The sequence below is a fragment of the Neophocaena asiaeorientalis genome, unplaced genomic scaffold, assembly GCF_003031525.2.
Source record: "Neophocaena asiaeorientalis asiaeorientalis breed wild unplaced genomic scaffold, Neophocaena_asiaeorientalis_V1.1 scaffold684, whole genome shotgun sequence".
NCBI classification, from domain to species: domain Eukaryota; kingdom Metazoa; phylum Chordata; class Mammalia; order Artiodactyla; family Phocoenidae; genus Neophocaena; species Neophocaena asiaeorientalis.
In genome coordinates this window covers 1,019,436-1,043,913 of record NW_020174048.1, presented here as the reverse complement: position 1 = coordinate 1,043,913, position 24,478 = coordinate 1,019,436, and the positions used below count along the sequence as shown (strand labels likewise).

The window sequence follows — 24,478 nt, the reverse complement described above, 5'->3', positions numbered from 1 at the left end:
CTCGACCTCCAGGTGGCCCCTGCGTGTCCATTTCTCCACCAGCCTCTGGTCAGAGCTCTGCTCAGGAGCTTCGGGTGGCGCCCGGTTACTCACGTGTTGCTTCACAGCTGCGTTTTACAGACTGGCCTTCGAGGTGCTTGTATAGGCCGCCTCGTGGGGGGAGAGCTAAGTTAGGCGATGAGCTCCCGCGTGGTGGCAGTCTGACGGGGTCCCTCCCCGAGGGGCTCCCGCCCGTCCCTCCCGCTCCTTCCCCGCCTTGTGCCAGCCTCTGTCACTGCCCGCCACCCTCGGAGGGGGAGCAGGGGTGGTGAGAGGTGACCCCCACCCGGCCCTGCCTGCTGTCCCCTCCGTTTGGATCCACTTCCTCCTGGTTCCTTCAGCCCAGTGGACACAGTCAGTCCCAGTCCCAGCCTGCCCTCTCCCCGCGTTTCTTCACATGCACGTTTGCGCTTTGTTTACTTGCAGATTCCTTTTTAGTGTATTGTAGACTGAGTTCCCGTCAGTTCTCTTATATTGTAGGGCTTCAGCTTGTAGAAGAAAATACTTAATAAATAAGCATTTCGTGTAATTGCTGTTGGTTAAATACACATTGTGTATTGATTTTGTTCAAAGTTAATTATAAAGCGTATCTTAAGATATAAATAAATTCATTTTTATAACGGACCATTACTGTAACATTTTCACAGTAAAATAGTATTTGTTTTAGATTATTATCAAAATACAAATTTGAACGCGAGGATGTAGTTCATTTTGTTTGAAAGTTGTTTTTTTGAACCATCCAAATAATAGCAAGCATGGGTGATCCAGAGATAATATTCAACTTTGTAGAATAGACTGGCTTAGATGCAGAGCACACATCTGGTTTTGCCTGGGCCGCATCCTTATTAAAGAGCAGAGCATAGGACTTGAGCCTATTTGGAGGTGATTTGGGGTTGATGGCGCACCGACCCAGGTGATTCCGATCGTGGGAATCACCTCTGACCTCAGTGGCGGAGTCTCCACGGTGGACTCAGCATCGGAAACTGACCTTCTGCCCCTGGCCAGCCACGCTGTCACCTGGGAGGCCCCTGAGTAGCTCTTGCCATAATTTCCTTACTTGTTGAGACTGCAAGCTTCCATAGAAACGTGATTTCAAAGCACATGTCCAGCACTAGAACCTTAAGAGTCTAGGGAATTCAGAAAGTGAGGCAGACCAGTGGCGTGTGCCGGGTCTCGGGCAGATGGCCCGGGGCGGGGAGCCTGAGAGAGCTGCTTGCTGGTGGGAAGGGACTCCTCCCGCCAGAGCCTCAGATGCTGCCCCTTCCCGGGGCTCTGGCACCCTTAGGAGGGTCGTCCACATTTAGGGTTTGGGGTTCAGCAGGAGAGGACTTGCCAGGGGCTGCCGGCGGCCCCTGAGGCTCCTACGAGTGGGCGCTTGTGGCCACTCGTGTAGACACCTCTCTCGATGCTGTCTGTGAACTGCGAGCTGAGGCTCACCTGGCGCGCAGCCGTGCCGTCGTGCTGACCTTCGTGTCCCCTTGGAAATCGGTGGTTACCGGACTGTGAACCCTCTGTCCAGCTGGCATTACCGGCAGGAATAAATGTGCTCTGGGGGGGAAATGGTGTAGCAGTTCTGATTTCTCAGATTTTTCCTGGGATTCATTCCTTTTTACTTTAGGGAAGGAGAAAGGCCCTTGTCTATCCCCTCTTGCTACAGAGACTATTGGCTGGACTGTTTGTGTCACGCGCCTCTTATTATCAGACCATTGATAACGCCTCACCTGTTATCAGATCCTCGGTTGATAACACCCCCCCTTATCAGACCACTGATTGGTAAAACCACCTGTCATCAGGTCAGTGGTAAAACCATACTTATCAGACCACTGCTGACCCCGTACCCATTGTCAGAGCTGGGCGTTGAGCCACCGGGAGGCTGCAGGTAGATGTGGCTGACAAGCAGCCCTGTGGCCTCCACAGCCATTGGGGGCCCTGCCTACACGTTGTCATGCTCTAAAAACCATCTCTAGAACAACAAGAGAGAAGCACAATGAAGATCCTCTGTTTCAGTTCTTAAGTCATATTCCATGTTGATGGTCTTTGTGAGTTTTGCATGCCCCGTTATTTCAGTGCTCTAGGCGGTGTTACGTGTGAGGCGTGTTGGCACAAGACCTGGGCTCCGTGTTAGGACCGCCCATGTAACCTTTCTGAGCTCTGTCTGCTGGTGCCTTCCGGCGAGTTGATGGATTATGAGGGCTTTATAAACTGATGGGGGGCAAGTGTAGTGAATTCCTGCAGAACTGGTCCAAGAGAGGTCATAAAACTCTAGGACCAAGGCTCAACAGGTCAAAAGAAAGAAAGAAAAAGGAAGGAAGGAAAGAAAAGAGAAAGAAAACCTTGTATAGTGAAGTCATTGTCCGTATATAATCCATGGACATGTAAGAAATGAAAGTCCCTAGACCTAGATTTTTAACTACATTCTCCTTTGAGTGCATCGGGGCTGTGGTGTTGGGCCAGGTGGGCAGTGATGTCCTGACAGCGCGTAGCCCAGCACCGAGCAGGGTGTTTGCCGTTGCAGGAGCTCCATCATGTAGATAGTGCGTCTCTCATCTTCCTGTGCCCTGTCTCCGGCAGTGTTCTGTTTTTGTTGGCCAATCTCTGACGTCCCGTCATTGCCGTTGCTTTCAGTCCCCTCAGCTGGGCAGTCGGGGTTCCCTGCTGGATTTCTTGTGGTAGAAGCCAGCCTCCTCCTGTTTCACTGTGTCTGAGCGTGACCATCACCTGCTCCGTTGTCAGTGTGTCATAGTCTCAATAGATGTGTCTTAGGTGCCTGCACCCTGGTAGCAAGCGGGTAGTCTCAGTGTGTCTTCAAGGAAGGTGTTCTTGGCTGTGTGTGATGCCTGGTCCTTGGTGACTTGGAGAGGACGCCAGTCTCTTTCCCTCTCCTGGAGGTGTGTGCTGTCCTCCCCTGAGCGCTGCTGCAATTTGCGTCTCAGAAAATTGAGACACCATCTCTGTCTTATAGTCAGTTCATTTTTGAACTTGTTTTGTAGTCCCCTAAAAGACTGCAGTCGCTTTTTAGGTAGAGATCATTTCTTTCTGTTTTTAATCTGTTCGCAGTGCCTGAATGAGTGGTTGAAGTTAATTTGTTGAGTCAGTGACTGTTTCTCCTGCAGATACACGGAACTGGGACTAATCCCTGGAGGCTATTGAAAACCCACTTAGGGCTAAGCTCACACTGGAGAAGAGTCTGCTAGAAGTGCGGGTGCTAGCTTACTGTGGCCTCAGATCTGAATCAGTGAACTGAGCAGTGAAACTCGCAAGAAGCAGCACAGGCCCGGTCAGAGTTAGGCGCTGCGTTAGGGAAATGCTGTTGACAGCTGGCCCGTCCTCCCCCAGGATTAAGGTGCCTTTCCTGCTCTGGACGAGTCTTTTTCCCACGTCAGTGATGGTGATGATGATGATGGCAATGATGGCCTGTAGGTTTCGTTGTCTCTCTGCCTACCACTGATTCTCTCCAGCCTTTGCCCAAAGGGAAAGAGGGCTGTTGTGTTTTCTCATCTGCCTGCCTTGATGCTCCTTCAGTAGAAAACCTTACCGACCAAGTAACCACATGTTATATTTCTCCTTATTTTACACACAATTTAAGGCTTCATGACATTATTTTCCTCACTGCTCAAGGAATCCTGGACTTGTGCACAGGTCCTGGCATCTGGACACTGGAGAAAAGGACGGGCTTGGTTGGCTGCTTTATGGCAGAGCGGCTTCCGAGGCAGGTCTCTCCCCCCGCTGGCTCGTGTTCGGAGCACATACAGTCTGGGACTCGTGTGTGCCGTTTCTGTGGGGTGGTGCACAGGCCCTCCTCCCGCATGGTGCCCACGTCCACTACTGTCTGTGGCACTCAGGATGGTTCCCTTGTGCCTCTCCTCTCCAGGATGCCAGAAGCTCAGCAGAGAGTCGGAGGCTGCTTTTTAAACCTTATGCCGCAGATGAAGACCTTGTACCTCGCGTATTGTGCCAACCACCCGTCTGCAGTGAGCGTCCTCACGGAGCACAGGTGCGTCTCTGGGACTTGCCTCCCCGAGCGGGGAGTGGCGTCATGGGGTCCCCCCTGGAGCAGCTTGTTTCTGTCAGATATTACGTGCAATGCAGTGTGAACATTCACGCGTTCATTCAAAGATGATCGTTTTAATTACCCTTGGAATTAGTGCCTGAGAAGTACTGGTTGGAAGTCTTTGAAATCCTGCTTAGTGCTTTTATAATAGAAAAGGATGTGTTTTGAAGTCTCCCCTTCAGCTCGTACCCTTTGGACAGTGGGTTGAAGGAGCTGGTGAGTGTTCTGGAATGTGGCTGCAGGCTGAGTCCGGGCTGCTGGAATCGCGTTTCTCAGCGCGTAGACACCAGACCACGTGAGACAGAAGTACACTTGCTGTAGGACTAAATGTGCATTTACAGTGAGGCCTGGATTTCTTAGGAAAACATGAGGTTGGAGACCGTTAGCTTTAGCTTTTCACCCCGAAGCAGCGGTGAAACAAGTGAAACAATGGACAGATTGATTTCCAGCTTGTTTGGTAAGACAAGGCCGTACCTGTGTCCTGGAGGAGGGCTGGGCACCCTGGGCGGCGGCGAGGACCACGGGCTCGGCCTGCAGACGGAGTGGGTGATGAGGCTGTTTCTGCCCACAGAAGGGCACGCGTTTGCATTAATAAGTGTTCTCGAAAATATTTACGGTTTCTTCTGAAAACGGCAGTTCAGCCATAAGTAGCGGCTCAATCATTGTTTAACCCGTAAATGAAGAAGTTGTGTTAGTCGCATCAGGGTAAACGCCACTGTGCTTGTGGTTTAAATATTTAACCTCAGCGAACTCCTAAGTATTTCGGTTTAAAGCTTAGAAACTGTGCTGGGAAGCAGGCACTGCTGAGATTGAGCTGAGGTTACAGTGTAGCATCTCTGTGAGTGCGCCTGGCTTGTGTGGGCCTGGTGGCAGGGCCTCTGGGTCCGTCAGACCTGGTGTGAGCCCTCACTGCCTCTCTGAAGCAGATGGGTCTCAGGAGGTCACCCCTCTTCTCTGAGAGCGCTGGCCATAGGGTACTGTAGGCGTGAAGCAGAACATGTAAACTGTCAGGACTGAGTGAGCACGATGAAGGCTCAATAATGCGAATTGCTTTATTATCTTATCTGGACTCTGGGTGTTTACTGCTTCTCCATGTGCGTAAATACTGAACCTCCATTTGTAGTAAAGCATTTCCAGTCCTGCAGCGAAGCAAGCAGTCTTTGACACGGTGATGGAAAGAAGAGAGATTAGGATACGCGGCGACCACAGAAATGAAAAACCCGTCGGGTCTTCTTCTTCTTCACGCTTCTGGGAGTGTGGGCGGTGTTAGCATGTACCTTCCTAGTTAAACCGTGAAGCATGGATGCAGTTACGTGCTCCGGCACCTACTCCTGGGAATGACAAGTTAAATGGAATTTCCACACCGGTGAAATGCAGAGATTACATTTGTGTCTCTGACAATTCCTCAGGAATTGCTGACGCAGCCATGGGGGAGATAAACAGCAAATAGAATGTTAGGGTAGAATTGCACACCTTTTTAATTTTGCTCTCTCCTTCCCCCTTTTTGGTCAGGGGTTGATCCCCTAGGGGTGGGTTGAAAGTATGAAAAGAGGGTGGACGTGAGGCTCCGTGCCGAAGGTGACATTTAAAGCAGTTGAGACTGTTTCCTAAAAGTTTCCTAAAATGTTTAGACGTTCGAGGGGAATGCTCGCAAGCGTGTGCTGTTTCCCTCTCTTCTGTGCTATTACTTTAATGACTGCTTGTGTCGTAGCTGAAACCTCAGTGGAACTTTTCCCCAGAATAGCAGGGAGAGAATACAGATGCGGTTCTGAGTGCGGACCTCTGCCCTCCTCCACGTGGCGAGTCCCGGAGCGGGAGGCGGGTGGAATGAGGTCAGGCTCTGGGCCTGTGAGCCCGGAGACGGCAGGAGAGCGTGGAGGCCGCAGGATGCGCTGCCTGTGTGCCCTCCTGAGGTCCCGGGGCAGCGAGAGCGCCCGCTCCGCCCGCAGGCCAGACCCTGCTCCTGAAGCGTAAGTTGGGGGATTGAGAGGAGGTTCACGGGGGGCGGGGGGCCTCTGTTGGCCTTCACTTTCCATTCTGGGACCCTAGCTTGTGGCCTCTTTCCCGCTTCCCTACGTTTGTTGTAGTCTTAAAAGCCGCCACATTTAGTGGTATATAAATCTGTTTTTTTGCCTGAATATACTTTTTTCTTTTTAAATTTAATTTAATTTATTTTTTTATACAGCAGGTTCTTATTAGTTACCTATTTTATACGTGTTAGTGTATATATGTCAATATACTTTTTCAGCATTGATTTAAACGTAGTGTTTTGCAGTTTTAAAGTCTTACTTACAGTCTTATGATCCTTACATTGTGTTAGTTTGAATTCTGAGTATGAATCTTGAAAACGTATATACAGAACCATCAGTTCTACTCTGTGACATAAATCACAGCAAGATCCTTTTTTTTTTTTAAGATAAAACACAAGTCAAACTTACTGTTAGATTTGTCCACAGTCAGCAGTGGTGATCTTCTTGCTGGTCTTGCCATTCCTGGACCCCAGGCGCTCCATGGCTTCCACAGTATTCGTGCCCTCTTTCACCTTGCCAGAGACCACATGCTTGCCATCCAACCACTCAGTCTTGGCAGTGCAGATGAAAAACTGGGAACCGTTTGTGTTGGGGCCAGCATTTGCCATGGACAAGATGCCAGGACCCGTATGCTTCAGGAGGAAATTCTCGTCATCAAATTTCTCCCCGTAGATGGAATTGCCACCAGTGCCATTATGGCATGTGAAGTCACCACCCTGGCACATAAATCCCAGAATTATTCTGTGAAAGCAGGAACCTTTATAACCAAAGCCTTTCTCCCCAGTGCTCAGAGCACGAAAGTTTTCTGCTGTCTTTGGAGCTTTGTCCGCAAACAGCTCCAATCTGTTAACGTAGCTTTATGGATTGGATGAGCAGTCACTTCTTGGTTTCCAGGTCCCTTACCTCGAAGGAGACGCGGTCCAAGGGCTCGCCGTTGACGGCGATGTCAAAGAACACGGTTGGGTTGACCATGGTTGGGCAGCGCGGGAGGTTCTGGGGTGGCGGCGTCTGCAAAGCCAGCAAGATCCTTTTTGACCCACCTCCTGGGGTAACGGAAATAAAAACAAAAATAAACAAATGGGACCTAATGAAACTTAAAAGCTTTTGCACAGCAAAGGAAACCATAAACAAGATGAAAAGACAACCCTCAGGATGGGAGGAAATATTTGCAAATGAAACAACGGACAAAAAATTAATCTCCAAAATACACAAACAGCTCATGGAGCTCAGTATCAAAAAAACAAACCATCCAATTGAAAAATGGGCAGAAGACCTAAATAGACATTTCTCCAAAGAGGACATACAGATGGCCAAGAGGCACATGAGAAGCTGCTCAGCATCCCTAAGTATTAGAGAAATGCAACTCAAAACTGCAGTGAGGTACCACCTCACACCAGGTAGAATGGTCATCACCAGAAAATCTACAAACAACCAATGCTGGAGAGGGTGTGGAGAAAAGGGAGCCCTCTTGCACTGTTGGTGGGAATGTGAATTAGTACAGCCACTATGGAGAACAGTATGGAGGTTCCTTAAAAAACTAAAAATAGGACTACCATACAACCCAGCAATCCCATTACTGGGCATATACCCTGAGAAAACCATAATTGAAAAGGGTCATGTACCACAATGTTCACTGCAGCACTGTTTACAATAGCCATGTCATGGAAGCAACCTAAATGCCCATCGACAGAAGAATGGATAAAGAAGATGTGGCACATATGTACAATGGAATATTACTCAGCCATAAAAAGGAATGAAATTGAGTTATTCGTAGTGAGGTGGATGGACCTAGAGTCTGTCACACAGAGTGAAGTAAGTCAGAAAGAGAAAAATACCTTATGCTAATACATATATATGGAATCTGAAAAAGTGGTACCGATGAACCTAGCTGGCAGAGGAAGAATAAAGACGCAGACGTTGAGAATGGACTGGGGGACACGGGGTGAAGGGGAGGCTGGGATGAAGTGAGAGAGTGGCATGGACATATATACACTACCAAACGTAAAATAGATAGCCAGTGGGAAGCAGCTGCATAGCACAGGGAGATCAGCTCGGTGCTTTGTGACCACCTAGAGGGGTGGGGTAGGGAGGATGGGAGGGAGGCTCAAGAGGGAGGGGATATGGGGATATATGTATACGTATAGCTGATTCACTTTGTTACACAGCAGAAACTCGCACACCATTGTAAAGCAATTATACTCCAATAAAGATGTTTAAAAAAAAAAAGTTCAGCTGCCCTTGGATGGCAAAAAAAAGAAGCACCAGTTCTGTTGAATTATAACTGACGTGTACCTTTTGCATGATCATATGATAGTAGCCTCATAGGCTCATGGCTGCCTGTTTTGAGTGAATTACGGGTTTCGTTTTTTCCAGCACTTTAACTGTGGCTTTTTGCTGGGCTACTTGATGGCTCTCTGTGTGTTCCCCTGGTTGCCGTCTTGCGGCCCATGGTGTCATTTCAGTAAATACGGAGGCGGTACGCTGTGTAAGGGTCGCCGGCCTCAGTAGAAATTAAGCTGAAAGAGCCTTTGTTTTTTCAGAAAAGCTGTAACCAGCCGTTTTGTCTTGTTTTATTGTAGTACTAAATTTGTTTTTAAAACTAAAAAAAAAAAAAACCTATTTCAGTGATCTATAAAGATTTATAAAAAGTTCTGTTTCCTTTCTTAACTGTGCACGTGTCTGGCATCGAAAGACTGTCACGTGAATGTTAAAAGAAGTTACTTTTGCTTTTGCAAAAATTTCACATAAATTTTTAGTTGTAGGGAATTTTGGGGGATGGGTGAGTGGGTGATGAGGATAATTTGCTTAGTTCTATTCATTATTGTCTGCCATAACTATGGTTATGAAGTTGCACGTATAATACTGAAATATCAAAAATGGCCTGAAGAGACTTTTTGACGATTTTTCTTGTGGTAGAAAAGGCCCCAACTGGATTATATTTAAAGGAGTCGAAATGTACTGTTAATATCATTAAGCTTCATTTTTATGGGACTGTGCTTGATCATTTGTTCAACGTTCAGAGAAATGCTGGTAAAGTATAAATTTCTCCTCCATAAAGCCATCATTTCTCTCTGCTCACATGTTAGGGATGGGTGGGCTGATCTGAAGAGGCAAACGTTTCCGAGTGAAAATGTTTGAGGGCTAGGGCGGGCGTGGTGGGCACAAGACGTGGAGCGGCCGCGTGTGGGTAGGGGGCCCCACCTGGGCTCGGCCGCTGTTGGCAGTGGCTCCCGTCTGCAGACGTGCACGAGGACCCCTGTCTCAGGCCCGGGGTGGCGTGGGCGGGCAGGATGCACGGTGCGTGTCCGGTGCCGTTGCCCCTGCTCTGTCCCTCTCCCTGACGTGCGCTCCTGCCTGTGCGTCTCCTCTGCCCGAGCTTGGGGAGGTGGGCCAGGCGGCAGCCCTGAGGGTCGGGCTTGGAAGAGCCAGCCCTACAAGGAGGGGAAGGCAGGGTGAGGGCAGAGCGTGGAACCGTGCACAGCAGTGCCAGCGCCAGGCTGCCCCACAGCAGGGTCCCGGAGCATCGCCCGCCTGGCTTCGGAAGCCCAGCCCTGTGGTTTTCCGGGAAAGCCGTTCTTCGAAAGCACAGGGTTCTGTGCACAGAGGCGTTGGGTCGTGTCGCCTGTGAAAGCGCGTGTGCACATAGAGCCCTAGAAGTAGTTAGGCTGCGTCTGTGCTACATATTTTAAATTACACCACCGTGGCCGGCTGTCTCGCAGGAAGGAAGTCGTCAGGAAGCTTCCTTCTGATGGAAGTGGGAAAAATGTGTCTTGTATATGCCGAGTTGTTATAACGAGGACTTTGTGAACATTTTCCCGTTTTATAATTTGCTTTGATTTTGATCATAGCTCCTAAATGTGTATGTATATTTATTTAAAAGGTTGATTTTTGAAGAAAACTATGTATAGGTAGGTAGGTAGGTAGATGGCAGGTGCTGTTAACTATGCTGTCATTCTTCGTACGCAGCCAGGACGCGCTCTGGCTCAGGCCACCCACGTTGTCGCGAGCCCCAGCGCAGACAGGAGCTGTCTCCGAGAGAGGTCTTACTGCTTGAGAGACATAAGGCTGATTTCCCAGGGGTTGATGGATTTGTTTGCAGCCTGACACTTGGAAGCTTTTGTTTCTGAGCTGGTTTAGTCGGGTCAGGTACTTTCCCCTTTGGATATGTCAGCAGAATCGATGTGCAGGGTTGAGAGTAAGAGGTGGGCAGTGCCAGCACCAGCTCTGCTGTCACACGTCCCACAGAAAGTCACTCTAGGTTGTACCGTAGGAGACTCTCGTATTCACCGCTTTTGAACTAGCAGTTTCAGACGGTTTAGCCTGAATACCTCCCGTTTTTCACCAGGAGCCATCAGTGGGGCTGCTGGTCCTAGGAAGCTTGGGCGGGCGGCCACGTACAGCTGGGGGTGGAGGTGAGGCGTGAGGCGGGTTCGGCTGACCGGCACCCGGGGGGGATGGGCTCGGTGATTCTTCAGGACCCCGAGGTTGTCCTGCCCTCCCAGTGGGTGGGTGCCGCCTCTTCTCACAGCCTGCATTCCAAGTGTCCTCCGTCCCCCGGTGTCTGGAGGGACACGTCTCGGCAGCAGTGAGGGGCACAGACTGGCTTCCTCCCATGGACCCTTTATAAACGTCATCTGTCCCTCAGTGCAGAGACAGAAGCACAGAGTTTCAGTCACAGACGTGAGCCACAAACGTGTGGGTGACAGAGCTTGACCCACAGCTGTGCCCCGGACCTTCCTGGGGTCTTCCTGAACTGGAGCTCCCAGGGCAGCACAGGGCACGATGTGGGGCAGCTCAGGAGGGCGTTGCCACCGGAGCGTTAGGTGGAAGGTGGTGAGGGTGAGGGTGACAGAGGAGGAATACGGTATTGAAGACGTGCTTTTAGAGCTGAGTTAGCTTCTGAGCGTATGCTAGGTGTCGTCACCTACAGATGCGGAAAACTTTCTTCACACACACTGGGAGGGTTAAATGAAATGATGATGCAAAAATGCTTTTGAAAGTTTAAAGCCCGAGGACGTGTGAGTTACTTTACCGTGCTGCGTAGTGCAGCCACCTTCGGGGACTAAAGCACCTGGAGGGTCAGCGCCGTGATTCAGTTGGTGGTAGTTGGGACGCGTCTCCTGACACGTTTTACTGTCTTGAGGTTCCAGGTAACGGGGCCCTGTTCTTGCGCTCAGAAGGCCACGCACATTCACAGTCTTGAACAGGAAAGTGCCTCGCTGAGGTGGCCTTTCGTGATGGGGCGGGGGGGGGGGGGGGGTGGCTGGGAAAGCACAGGTGCTCTGTGTTATGCACACGTGGTTTTGCTCAGACTGAGGGCGAGAACGTGAGCTGTGTGGGGATCTCCCCTCTGGTGTTTGGAGATAACCAGCACGTGTTGGGCTGTGACAGCGGTAGCCTCTGAACCGTCAGGGACACCGCGTGGTACTTCGTAGTCCTGGTGGGACTGGGGCAGGGGCGTGGCCCTTCTGAGCTCTAACGGTGGCCTCTTCTCCTCTCCCCGCGTGGCTGCGCGCGGTCAGTGAAGAGCTGGGCGAGTTCATGGAGATGAAGGGCGCCAGCAGCCCAGGCATTCTCGTGCTGACCACCGGCCTCAGCAAGCCATTCATGCGCCTGGACAAGTACCCTGCACTGCTCAAGGAGCTGGAGAGACACATGGAGGTACGTATGCCTGCCCCGCCTGCCAGCCAGCCACGCCCGGGAGAGGGCTCCCGGGCCAGAGCCTGCAGAGGGGGTTTAACCAGCGGCCTGTAACTCGGGGTTTTCAGAATGACGTTGTTAAAGGTGAACTTGCTTTCCCTTATCTCAGCTGTAGAAGAGCGTCTGCTCCTTCAGTTCCTCTCCACCCACTGCTGCTGACGGGGGATTTTCCCGTCGCTAGAAAACGCTCACAGCGTTGAGGTGTCGTATCAGGAACGCGTCCTTACAGTGTTGTGAAGTACATAAGTCATAGAGTAATAAGAGCGAAAGAATCAGCTAATGATACCTATTTATTCTGTGTTCAGATAGCAGGCTGTGGGCCCGGGAGAAATTTGGGTTCAGGTTACTGGCTTGGTTCGGCCGTAGGGAACCATTTCCCAAAGGGCAGACCATCCAGTCTGCTTCACAGCTGTTCCCCTCTGTCCTCTGGTGCTAGAGCAGCAGAGGCCCGTAAGGGCTGGGCATGGCCGTGTGCCGGCCTCCCTCCCCAGGGCAGAGCCCAGATCACTCTGCTCCACGATCCCCTCGACTAAGAAACGGCGCTTTAATGCTGCGAAGAATAGGACAGGTTCCAGGTCGGAAAGTCTAGGGAAGGCCCGCACCAGTCTACAGAGTGCCTTTCTGAGAAAAACTTTTCCTTATGAAAGCTAATCGTGTGCTTCTTTTATTCAAAGGATTATCATCCAGATAGACAAGACATTCAGAAATCCATGACTGCCTTCAAAAACCTTTCAGTAAGTGATTAAGCATATCACGTTGTTTTTTTTTTCCCCGTCAGACATTATTATGGCACACGAATGCAGAAAATTACTTGTGAAGTATAATTTGGATTTACTCTGATGAAATGAAAATATAGTAGTTATGCCATGGCTGGTAAACTCTCAGGCTTTACTGGACTGTGGACACCAGGAAAATGAAATGATAACTGTTTAAATTTTAAAAAGGCACCACATAATGCTAGAGCTACTACAGTGATTCAGAACACGTTCTTAACCGCATCCCACAGTGTCTTTAGTGACTGAGTGTGAAATGGAATGCTGTTGGTTTTTTTTGTCTGTTGTCATGCTGTCTTACTTGAGTTTCTGGAATACGTGTCTTATTTACAGCACAAGTGGAACTTACTCTTTCTTCCCCTCTTCTCAGTCTTCTCTGTTGCATTCACTAGTAAAAGCAGAAACTATTTTTCTTGCCCAGTCCACGTTTTGTCTTCTAAAAGTGGCAGGAATGGCTATATTTTTCTAAAAGTGTTTCTCGTTCTAGAGCTGTTGCGTGTTTTGTCTCTCTTGACTTGATTCCATACTTGTGAAGTAAGCACATTGTTCACCAGGCGATCTGTCTTAAGAAGTAAAATACAAAGCAGTATGGCCAGAACCTAAGGTCCAGGAGGCCCGTTTCTTCTAACGGTGTTCTGTGCTTCTCAGGTGCAGTGTCAGGAAGTACGGAAAAGGAAGGAGCTGGAGCTGCAGATCCTGACGGAAGCCATCCGGAGCTGGGAGGGGGATGACATTAAGACCCTGGGCAACGTCATTTACATGTCCCAGGTCCTGATTCAGTGCGCTGGGAGCGAGGTACCGCAGTGCGCGAGCGCCATTCCCAGCACGGCTTTCCTAGGGCCCCTGCACGTGGCCGGTTTGGGAGGCGCCTGCCTGGGACACGGTTTCCCAGCATTCCTTCACTTCCGTGAGCGGTGTGTCGATGGCGGCGCGTGGAAGTGCTGCCTGCGTTTCTCTTTCTGTGTCTCCTTTTAGTTTCTTGGGAATGTTTGTCCTTCGCTGTGGTCTCTGTGGGGCTTTTCTTACCTACTGAAGCAAATGAGTTTTAATACATAAACACTGCTTTTAGGTCTTTCATGTAGATTGGGTAGAGTTTATGGGGCGGGTGGAAACATTGAGTTGACGTGTTGGGTTTTAGGTTAGTGCCAGGGTCTACCAGTGGACTGAATCCATCTCCGCATTTTATCCCACCCTCCTTCAGCCTGAAGGGCCCACCTGGTCACCCACTGCCCCTAAAAGCTTACAGGTTCTTTTCCTCCATTTTCTCTCAACCACAGAAAGAAGATTTTACTAATTAAGAGTTAATGGCAGAGCTAAACTCCTTAATCACATTTTATAAACAGATGTTAACGTGAGCTACTTGTGAGTCTAAGAATTTATCATAATTTTGTTTCCATTTAATTTAGCTCATGAAATTTGGTAGAGAGAAATATCTAAACAGGAAGTATGATATAATATTTCCTAAGGCCTACTATAAATATTCTCACAACTGTAAAATATGTGTTTTTAAAACAATTATTTGAATTTGCTCTTTTACATTAGGAAAAGAATGAACGATACCTTCTGCTCTTCCCAAATATTTTGCTAATGTTGTCTGCCAGTCCTAGGATGAGTGGTTTTATATACCAGGTAAAACACATTTTAAATTTGTATTCAATTGTTTATTGTGGATCTGAGAATCATTTCCAGGCTTGTTTGGAGTTTTGTGTTCAATACTGCATGCATCTGTTTGTGGGCTGCGTGCGGTGTTGTATGTATAGTGTTACATTCAGATACGTACACACAAGTCCTGTCTGTGCATTTCGATGTGACTGTGCAAATTAGGATACTTGTGTTAATCCAAAGCAAAAAGAGGAGGAGGCTAAAATTTGTGGAGCTGCCCCCCAGGACACAGACTGCCGAGGTGCGGTGCCAGCCTGTCGCCACCAAGTCAGTCGTGTGCCGCTTCTTTCCTGGTGGCTGGTACATGGTGGGCGCAGCAGCGGGCTAGCTGGAGGGGGACCCGCGGCCGAGGTGGGTCTTGGGCACACGTCGGGTGGTGTACGTGGTAGTGGACGATCGTTTAGCCTTTCTGTTGTTGATCGTTTTTCTGTTTTTCTTTGAGAGAACATGAGAGCTGATTTAAGAAGAACAGTTGCAAGGGGAAATGTTTGCTTTTTTGTGCGCTAATTTCAAATGTGATATTAAGTGCTTTATGCTTTTTCTGTCTGTCTAGTAGGAGCTTCTAGCAAGGTTTACTGCCTTCTCTCTGTGTAGTTACAGAAGCTCCTGCCTTTCCCATCAATTTTTCAAGGCCTGGCTAGTCATCAGATGCTGTTTCAACAGAAGTCGTCCTTTGTTTTCTCTGAGCTGCGTTTCTGCATACGTAGCACATTGTTTGTTTTGTCCCCGACCAGAGCTCTGGTGGGTCCTGAGTCCAGAGTGTCCGTGGCTTGTTTGTACCTGCACAGAAAGCTTTGCCACCCAAAGGGGAGTGTCATCGCACACTCCACAAGGAGCACTTTAAAATTGAGGAAGCAGCTGTACACGGGCAAGCCTAGCAAAATAATACCTCTTAATCTGTAAGCCTGCCACTGACTGATGTCTGGCTGAGGGAGCACCTGCTCAGGTTCCCCCAAACTGGCGGCTCCCGCTTTAAGTGGCCTTGGTCCTTTTCCATCAGTGCTCTCCAGCTTCGTGCTGTACACCCAGGAGGCTGAGTCGGGGCCCTGCTTTGACCTGCAGGAGCTGAGGTTGCCGTCTGGGACGGGCTTAGGCCCCTAGGATGTTGGCATTGACATGCCACCAGCAGAGCACTGTTCTCCCGCCCTGTGCACGGGTTCCTGGGGGCTTTCTCTCCAAGTGCTGTGACCCACGGTCCATGTACTGTCAGTATTCATTTCTGGCTCTGAGGGATGTTAAAAAGCGCTACATCCAGCAACAGTGAGCACGTCCTGTCCGCCGGGGTTGCCGCCGCGCTGAATGCAGCCCTGCAGCTCTGTTTCCTGGAGCGTTCTCGGAGCTGTTGGTCACCCCTGTGCCTTAGGACTCTTGGAAGGGCGTCTGCAGTGTCTGCATCTAACCACGGCTGCGCCGGTGCTACCCTGTCCCGCCTGCTGAGCCCCGGTGGCCCGTGGCCTGGATGATACCTGTCTCAGGAGGGGAGGGGTGGGGAGACCGCCTCGTGCCCTGTGGGATGCTCGGCGTCACCCCTGGCCCCCGCCCCGTAGACGTCAGGAGCCCTGTGGGCCGTGGCATTGCCGGCGCCCCCTGCAGGGCAGGACTCCCACCGCCACCCCACCGAGAGTCCTGCTTCTTGGGGGCGGCTTGGCCCCAGTCCTGAGGGAGAAACTTTCCCTGAGGACTTGCTTGGCCACCGCGTTCCGTGGTGTGTCTGTTATTTGTGCTGGTCCCTTCCGGCCCATTTCCGGCCCCTCTCCGTGGACGTTCCCGCTCCCCTCCCCAGGCCCTCTGTTGTCAGAGCGGATGGGCTGGCTGCTCTTTTCTGCATTTCGTGCAGCGCTCAGCACAGCTCTCGACTTCCTGTCTGGTGACGACCACGCACAGCTACCGTACAGTTCCTCTTGCTCCAGTTTCCTCCTTACTTTGCTTTCAGACGTGGAACTTCCTCTGCATTTCTTTAAGGCAAATCTGTGCTTCCTTTGCATAAAGAACATCATTTAAAATAGCCACTGTAGACTCTAGTTTTTTTATCATGATGTGTAATGTTTTTGTGTCCTGCTGTTGATGTTTAGAGTAACCCATCAGATGAAATTTTTTTTTTTCTGGTTTGCTGCCCTGTACCTTTCTGCTGGCTCAGTTCTTGATTCTAGTGTTACGATTTCTTGTTTGAGATAGAGGTTCGTATTGTACATGCATTCGGTACAAACAAAAGAGCATTTTTGCTTTACAGAGACAGTTCCTCTGCCATTTCTAAAATCATTTAATATTTACTTTATTAATGGTATCTTCTTTACTAGAAAAGCACTAATTGTTTTTTTTTGGGGGGGGGTCTTTTTTAGGGAAAGCTACCAACGACAGGAATGACAATCACAAAGCTTGAGGACAGTGAAAATCATAGAAATGCATTTGAAATATCAGGTGATAGGCACAGACTCTGTGGATGCCCTCTGTCCGGGTGACCAGGCAGCTGGCCCTCTGTGTGCAGGCCCTTGCCGACCCTTCCAGGGGGCTGACACGGCAGCGCTGTTGGCCCTCCTCGGGTGTGCGCGTGTGCGTGTGTGTGTGTTCCGCCTGCTCCCCGTTTCAGCTGTGTTTCTCTCTTCCAGGGAGCATGATTGAGCGGATCTTAGTGTCCTGCAGCAACCAGCAGGACCTGCACGAGTGGGTGGACCATCTGCAGAAGCAGACGAAGGTCACATCTGCGGGAAACCCCACCATTAAGCCTCACTCTGTGCCGTCTCACACCGTAAGGGCCCCCGTCCCTCTCCCGCCTCCAGACTCCGGGGTCAGCCTTGGGTTCGGTTGCCAGCAAGTGATCAAGTGCTTTAAGGCACAGTCAGCCTCTGGGTCAGGAAAGCACATGTGCGTTGTGTTTCTCTGCAAGCACTTGCTCATTGCCAGTGGATGGTGAATCGCTACGCGCGCGCACACACACACAGAGAGTTCATGGCCCCTGGCTAGGAAGCTGCCTTGCTCCTAGTGGGTCGTGTAGCCTAAGTTGGTTTCAACCAAAAGCCTGAGAGCCACTGGTCCATAGAGGGCTTTTCTGAGCATTTTAATTGTATTTATTATGTTCCATCAAAAAAAACAAACAGTGAATACTTACGATGACAAAAAGGACCAGATTCGTGTTGAAGGCATTGACATGTCATTTTTGACTCATTGTTTTGATTGTAAGAAATCTGTATCTTCTACTTTTAGAAAAGCTCAATAGCTCTTTAAGTTTTTAGATACTTAAACATTTCAAGCTATATCAGCACCAAAGTGTCAGTGTTTAAAATTTCTCTTTACTGGCATTGAAGATACTGGTATTGAATCATCTGATCATTCATCATCTTTACCAGATAATATGAAGAACCAGGCAAGAACCTTCTTACAAATGACTAGGGTCTCACAGCATTTCTGGCTGGTGGGTTCTTCTTGCCATCCTTGCCAGCCTGTGACGATCTTTACTGGGAGTTTTCTACCCCCTGTGGTCGCCATCCTTGGGGTTAAAGTTCTGGCTCAGCGGGACGGTGGCCATGGCGCAGCGTGCTGGGCACAGGTGTAGTGTCTTAGGCCATTTCTCAACAGTTTGGGGGTTAAAACTGCTCATTTGCTTCAGCTGATGTTTCATTTTGAGTGGCTCCACCATTTATGACTTTTCCACACTTTTAAAAAATATTAAAGATGCTTAGCTTTCACGGGACTAAATTTATCCCGAGGACATATGTGCGTCCACGTGTGTGTTTATAAGGAAAAGGGAAGTGCCTTCTCGCTCAGATTGTCTGTAACAGCCTGAAACTAACCTTTATAAAGTCACATCAAGTAATACTGGGCTGTGTATCGGGACGCTGGCCGCTCTCGTTCCTGTTCTTGTCACGTAGTGGCAAGGGAGTTACAGCCCCGCTGTCTGGAGGGCGCTGTGCCCCACACGCAGGGTTGTCAAGTGTTGTGTGTGCTCTTCTTACGGAGGTTCTCTCTGGGGGTGTCTGTGTTCTCCCTGTGATTGCTGTGTCCAGCTTGAATAATACTCTAACTTTAGCATAAAGCTACCTCTCTTGACTTTTATAAGCAAGGAGAAATAAAACCAAATGTTACTTACCGTGACATTGCTAGAAGGGATGTTTTGCGCAATTTTCTCCTTTTGTGAATTATTTAGTTTGAAAAAATTATTTTGTAGTGGTTGTATTAACACGTTACAACACACACACACACCCAGGACAGGTGTGTGGTCACTGCAGAGAGTCCTCTGCTTCTGTCCTTGGACACCAGCCTCAGCTGGAGCCTGGGCTTCCCTTTAAGCCTGTTTTTCAGGTATTGTTCAGTTCTTCCGAATGGTGATCTCACTCAGGTTTCCAGCTCACAGAACCACTCAGCTCCTTCTCCCGTTAAGCGTACTGTATTGTTTTCGGCTAATTTGAGTTCTTTAGCTAATTTTGAATGTTATTTATTTTATTTAACATTTTCTTACTTAGTTGTCAGTGGGATGGAATACTTTTGGGTTTTCTAGGAATATAAACCCCATTAATAAGGTCCTTCTGAGAAATTAGATTTATATAACTTCGTTTTGATTAAAGCTGATTTTTCTGAGAAAATGTTTTATCCCAGGGATTGGCAAAATTTTTCTAATAAGAGACAGGCAGTAAATATTGGAGGTTTTTAGGCAATATGGTCTCTGTCACAATTATAGTTTGTTTTTGTAATACAAAAGCAGCCACTGATAGGAATAGGCTTGACTGTGTCCCAGGAGCTTTTTTTTTTTTTTTAAAACAAAAACAGGGATCAGGCCCTAGTTTTGGCCACCCTTGAATCACCAGGCAGTGAGTAATACAGCTGGGGAGGTAATCATTACCCTCGCCATAATCACATTCTCAGTGCAGGGAATGCCCGTTCTGTCATACAGTTCTGGTATCTGTACTAAATGAAATACCTTTTTGCAAACGTGAGTCCATGGCAGTTAAAGGTGGTGGGTGGAATTTCCGGGTCTGGACCCCCAGCGCCCCGCTGCTTCCTGACCCCAGCTCAGCTGCGGCCTGGAGCAGCACGCAGGACGGCGGCTCCCCGCTCAACCCAAGTGGCCCAGAGACTGAGCACCTGGAGAGTCCAGAGCACTGCCCACAGGCTGGGGCTGCCCCAGCGGGGGCATCTTGGCGGGCCGGGTGTGTTTGCTCAGGGCTCCCCTGACACTGAACGGTGTCTCTGCTCTCTCCCGCCCTGTGCCCCGCGCAGCTCCCCTCCCACTCGGTCACCCCGTCCAGCAAGCATGCGGACAGCAAGCCCGTGCCACTGACGCCCGCCTACCACACGCTGCCTCACCCCTCGCACCACGGCACTCCACACACCACCATCAACTGGGGGCCCCTGGAGCCTCCGAAAACCCCCAAGCCCTGGAGCCTGAGCTGCCTGCGACCTGCACCCCCTCTCCGGCCCTCAGCTGCTCTCTGCTACAAGGAGGTGAGCCCCGACTTGACGGCTGGGCGTGTTACTTCGGCCGTTCCCTGCTTCAGTCCAGGGAGTTCAGAAACGTGAGCCATCCTGTGTTTGTGTCTGTGACATAAAGCAGATCGGCCTCTTCAGAACTGTGAAGGGTCTGCCTTTGTTCTCTTGTCACTCCTTCCTGTGGTCCCGGGAGCCCTGGGGAGACCCTCATGGCGGGGCCCTCTCTGTGCCCGTCACGGAGGAGCTGTTTCTGTGCCCACCTGACCTCCGTTCCCTTTGCCCAGAGGCCACGGAGCTGGGAGGCTTCGCGTGGGCCTCCCGGCCTCTCGCTGAAAGAACTTTGAACTTGGTTGTGATGGGTCTCAGCTCACTGTGTGCGTGCCACTCCGCCACACCGTGTGACCCTTGTCAGGCTTGAGCTCTTGCCCGGGAACCCTGCGTCTGGTCACCTGTGTAAGGCGGAGGGAACGTTTACGGGGAAGGGTTGGGTGAGGGCAGCGCTCCTCGTGGCGTGGTCTCAGCGCACCCGCTCTCCTCCACTCGGACAGTGTTTGCACGTGTCTGCTGTTCCCTCCCTGCCCTGATGAGAAAGGCAGGGGACTCGAGAAGTAGGGTCCAGGAGTATCTGCCCTTGAGGAAGCTGGTGATGGTGTGAAATGAGTGTGAGTGGAGTTTGGTTACCATAGGCGTGGCTGTGAGTGTGGCGGGCGTGGCCTGGCTGTGAGCCTGGTGTGAGCCTTTGCGCGTCCACGAGGCTGCATTTGCAGAGGCCCTGGAGCAGACACCCGCTCCGTGCTCGCTGGCAGCCCTGGGTGTTTTAAGATCTATAGAAGAGTACAACGTAAGTTATAGTTAATCCTTTATGTTTCTGTTAATGAATTTTGGTTTTTGTGACGTGTACCTTGCGGGTGTCCCTGTGCCCAGGTCGGAGCGTTCCTCGCCCTGGCAGCTCCTGGAAGAGTGCTGATGTCTGTGTTGCAGGCGTGTGGGCAAGCCCTGGTGATCTCATTGCTGGGGAGGGAGAGTAGGGCGGAGGAGGGAGAGGAAGGCGTGGAGGGGTGTGGCCGTGAGCATGTCCGGGGTGCTGAGCACGCAGACCGCCTGGTGGAAAGTGGTCACAGACGAGAGGCCGAACAGAGCACTGCCAAGTGGGCGCTGTGCCTGGCTTCACCTCCGTTGCCCAGGACTCTGGGAAGCCACAGGACACGTGCTGGCTTCACCTCTTTAGGGACTGATTTCTGCTGCACTTTCAGGAGCTTTAAAATTTTCGTTTTCACGGGGAAGATTTTGAAGAGACACCTTAAAAACTCAGGCTCTGTTCTCTCTGCTTTTCAGTCTGATCCATCCCATAGCACGAGTCATGTTCCGAGTCTTGGATTCTCATCGTAAGGTTCACCAGTGGTTTATATAATTTAAATGATGCAGAAGTTAGCCTTTCCTGACATGAAAATTCAGTATACGCTTGACAGTCAAAACCTTGCCCACCGCGTTGGGCTTGGGCCTGCTCTGTCTTCCACCTTCCCCTTCGCGGGGGGGTGGGGGGGTTTCAGGCGCTGTGTTGCGGGGGAGGGGTAGACCCTGAGGCGGTGAACGTAGCTCTGGGCGGTGGGAATGCGAGTGGGGCTCTGTCTTCTGCACGCCTCTGCCCTCGAGCCCGTGGGCTGCTCTTAGACCCTTTTCTTCTCCCTTGAGGCTTCAGACGCTTTCCTGAAGGAGTTGTGTTTACTTGCCTTTCTTTTAATGGTGGCCTTAGTTGCCCCTCTCTGGCTGGTTGGCTGCAGCTGGGGGGGCCTGCCCCAGAGTTAGCAGCGCGCAGCTCCCTGCGCAGGCCTCGGCCAGCTGGCCTTTCCAAGCCAGGCGTGGCTGTCTTCCCGGTGACCCCGGATCCAGGTGACACGAGGGTTCTTATCAGAGTCTGCGCCCTGTTGGCTGTAGATGATGCTCAGCAGCCGGCAAAGAACAGTCAGAGCTCGAGGGGAGCAGGCGCCCCCGCGGTGCCGGAGTGTTTGCTGCTTCACACCTTCACAGTGGCCCTCCTCGCGGACCCGCGTAAGTTCCTACCTTTGGGGTCTGTCAGCCTGTCCCCCTTTGCTTCCCCAGGATCTCAGCAAGAGTCCCAAGACCATGAAAAAGCTGCTCCCCAAGCGCAAGCCTGAGCGGAAGCCTTCGGACGAGGAGTTTGCGCTGAGGAAAAGTGAGTATACCTGCGAGGACGCGGGGCTCTTGGTGCGCGGGCGGGAAGGCGCCGGGCTTTCCAGGGCCGCACGCGGGAGCCAGGGCCCAGCTGAGGGTCCCCTCTAAAGGACGTAGCTGGAGCGGGGGAGGTGCGGGTCCGAGGGACCCGCCCGGCCTCCCCTGGGTGGGCCTTCCCTGGGTGGACCTCTTTGCGGGGCCCCTCGACCCGGGGTCACCCTGGCTTGGGCGGCGGCTGCGGGTCTCCGCCGTGGGACCGACCCTGTGCTCGGAGGGCCCCCGTGCTCTGTGAGGACTCTGGAGATGCCGTGGGCAGCGTGGACGGCGCCTCCAGGTCCTCGGCCTCCCGCGTGGTTGCGTGGCAAGAGCGACCCGGCGCGGCAGGCGGGAGGGGCTCTGCGGGCCGCCTTTGCAGCTCCCCCGGCCCTGAGAACTGCCACGGGGCTCTGTGACTTTCCGGACCTTTGCTCCTTTTGCCCACACCCATTTGGGAGCCTTTGGGGATTCATTTCCAGAAGAAGGCTTTTAGACTGGAGCCGAGTAGCCAGCGTCACCCCGAGGAGGAGGCGGCTTGGTGCAGTGGCTGCAAGTGGGACCCGCCCCCCCCGCCGTCCTTGGCGAGGGTTATGGTGGCCCTGGGGAAGTGGGCGCAGGGATGGCCCGGAGGCTGCTCCCGGGTGAGCTCCCTCCGGCCGGGCCACCTGACGTCCCCTGCCACAGCCCCGCTCGTCCTGCTGTCCTGCGGTTACTTGGTCACTTCCTCAGATATTGAGCGCACCTGCGGGACACCTTATGGAGCGGGGGAGGCCAAGCACCCCCGTGTGGAGGGTCCACCTGTGCAGAGGGTCCGGCCAGGGGTGGACACCAGCTCCGCATGTGCAGCTCTGAGCCAGCCTGGTGGGCCTTCACCCCCAGCGCTTGCCGGGCGCCTTCTGTGCGTGGGCGCTGCGCTTTGCGTGCTGACCCATGTCTGAAGATGGCGGTCTGCCTGCATCAGCGGGACAGGCAGCATCACTCGTGCGGCTGCCCTCCTGTTGGCAGAGGGGAGCGGCCTGCCCAGCCTGTGGACGTTACCTCCCAGCGTGTCCTGGAGCGAGACTAGTTAAACGTTGTTCTTGCGGAAACCCGTTAACGGCCGGTCCCAGTTAGCGGAATTGAAGTCGGCTTTTCAGCCGCCCCTCAGCTCTCTGTGCTGACGCTGACTCTTAGCAGCGAGCGTGCGGCCCGCCTCGTGTGCGAGCGTGCGGCCCGCCTCGTGTGTGACTATATCGTGTGATGGCGCGCAGGCTTTTTGATACAGCTTATAAATAGTTTAGTCTTCCATTCTTCCCACATTTTTTTGTTAGAGTAGTTGAGCCTTTTAAAATACATTCTAAGTAATATCTTAGAAGATGCAGAAAAGTCTAATAAAGCAGAAGGCAGAGTTGAACCACAGGATGGTATGAACTATGCTGGGTGTGAGGGTCTGCGCCCGGTACCAGGACCTCTAGGGGCCCTTGCTCTGCGGGCTGCACGCTCCATGCACGTGGCCTCTCGAGTGCAGAGGAAGCCTGGTCTGGAGCCCAGTTTACGGGAGAGCTCTGGAGTGTCCTAGATTAACTCTCTAGTAGGAACTTGTGGATCGGAGGAGATGCTCACTTTAAAGCCTTTGGTAAGTAGGGTCAAATGGCCTTGCCGGGGGCTCATACCTGTCTTCACTCCCCCCTCCCAGATGAGGATGGAGGGAACTTGTCCTTTCTGATATCCGCGTCCACACTGAGAATTCTCGGGCATTCTGATTTTTGTCAGGCGGACATGTGAAAACATGATATGTAGTTTTAATTTTCACTTCTTTTCTTGGTGAGAAGGAACATTTTTTTCTTTCTGACTGTTCTCTTGTGAATTGTTTGTTCCTATTTCTTGCCTTTTCTCATTTTCAGGATGGGGGATACTATCTTTCTTGTGGGTTAGTAAGACAACTTGTATGTATATTTAGGATATTAGCCCTTTGCCAGATATGTTGCAGGTAAAAAAATAAAAATCCTTCTGAATATGACTGTCTTGTGAATATCAGAGAACATTTATCTGGCGAGAAAACAAAAGGAGGGATTGTTAGTTGTCACCGTCGTTGGTTGAGCTGATGATTTGTGTTTGTCCGGTTAACTGCACGTGTCATTTCTGGGTTGTGATGGGTTGCGTGTCCGGTTAACTGCACTTGTCACTTCTGGGTTGTGATGGGTTGCGTGTCCCTTGCAGGCACGGCCGCGCTGGAGGAGGATGCCCAGATTCTGAAGGTCATCGAGGCTTACTGCACCAGCGCCAAGACGCGGCAGACGCTCAACTCAAGTAAGTGTCGTGGGAACCCGCTGGGACTCTGGGGGTTTGTTTTGCTTTTTAGAATCACGACCTGAAGGACACAGCTGTGGGCCCTGGGCAGGCTCGTGGGCGTGGTCCCCGGTGAGGGCGCTTCCGGGGCCCGGCCTAGCATCCCTCAGTCAAGGGAAGGGATCTGAGCTGTCAGTAAAACAACTGGTTTCTAGAGAAGGTTCTGCTGGGAAACCTGCAAGTGTAGGGCACTGCCAGAGTTTATCAAGCTCCCTCGGGTTGGAAGACAGCGGGGACTCGCTCAG

The 24,478-nt window shown here is 51.3% G+C and overlaps 2 protein-coding genes across 4 annotated transcripts in view; one reads left to right on the top strand and one right to left on the bottom strand.

The window, feature by feature from the left end:
- The window catches only part of ARHGEF7 (Rho guanine nucleotide exchange factor 7), a 71,750-nt gene that overhangs the window by 32,691 nt on the left and 14,581 nt on the right, over nt 1-24,478 (top strand). For 2 of the 3 annotated variants that reach the window (XM_024754037.1, XM_024754036.1), the window contains exons 8-17: nt 3,911-4,033; nt 11,643-11,781; nt 12,495-12,554; nt 13,242-13,388; nt 14,136-14,222; nt 16,595-16,673; nt 16,862-17,001; nt 19,467-19,691; nt 21,777-21,870; nt 24,105-24,194. In XM_024754037.1, the coding sequence (XP_024609805.1) occupies nt 3,911-4,033; nt 11,643-11,781; nt 12,495-12,554; nt 13,242-13,388; nt 14,136-14,222; nt 16,595-16,673; nt 16,862-17,001; nt 19,467-19,691; nt 21,777-21,870; nt 24,105-24,194 (1,184 nt within the window). Of the gene's footprint in view, nt 1-3,877; nt 4,034-11,642; nt 11,782-12,494; nt 12,555-13,241; nt 13,389-14,135; nt 14,223-16,594; nt 16,674-16,861; nt 17,002-19,466; nt 19,692-21,776; nt 21,871-24,104; nt 24,195-24,478 lie in introns of all 3 variants that reach the window. The other variant, XM_024754038.1, reaches the window with a different exon arrangement.
- On the bottom strand, nt 4,061-7,233 carry LOC112405579 (peptidyl-prolyl cis-trans isomerase A-like). Its single transcript, XM_024754039.1, has 2 exons — nt 7,024-7,233; nt 4,061-6,956 (listed from the first exon to the last, which is right to left on the bottom strand). The coding sequence occupies exons 1-2, from the start codon at nt 7,090-7,092 to the stop codon at nt 6,531-6,533; spliced, it is 495 nt and encodes a 164-aa protein (XP_024609807.1). The 5' UTR covers nt 7,093-7,233; the 3' UTR covers nt 4,061-6,530.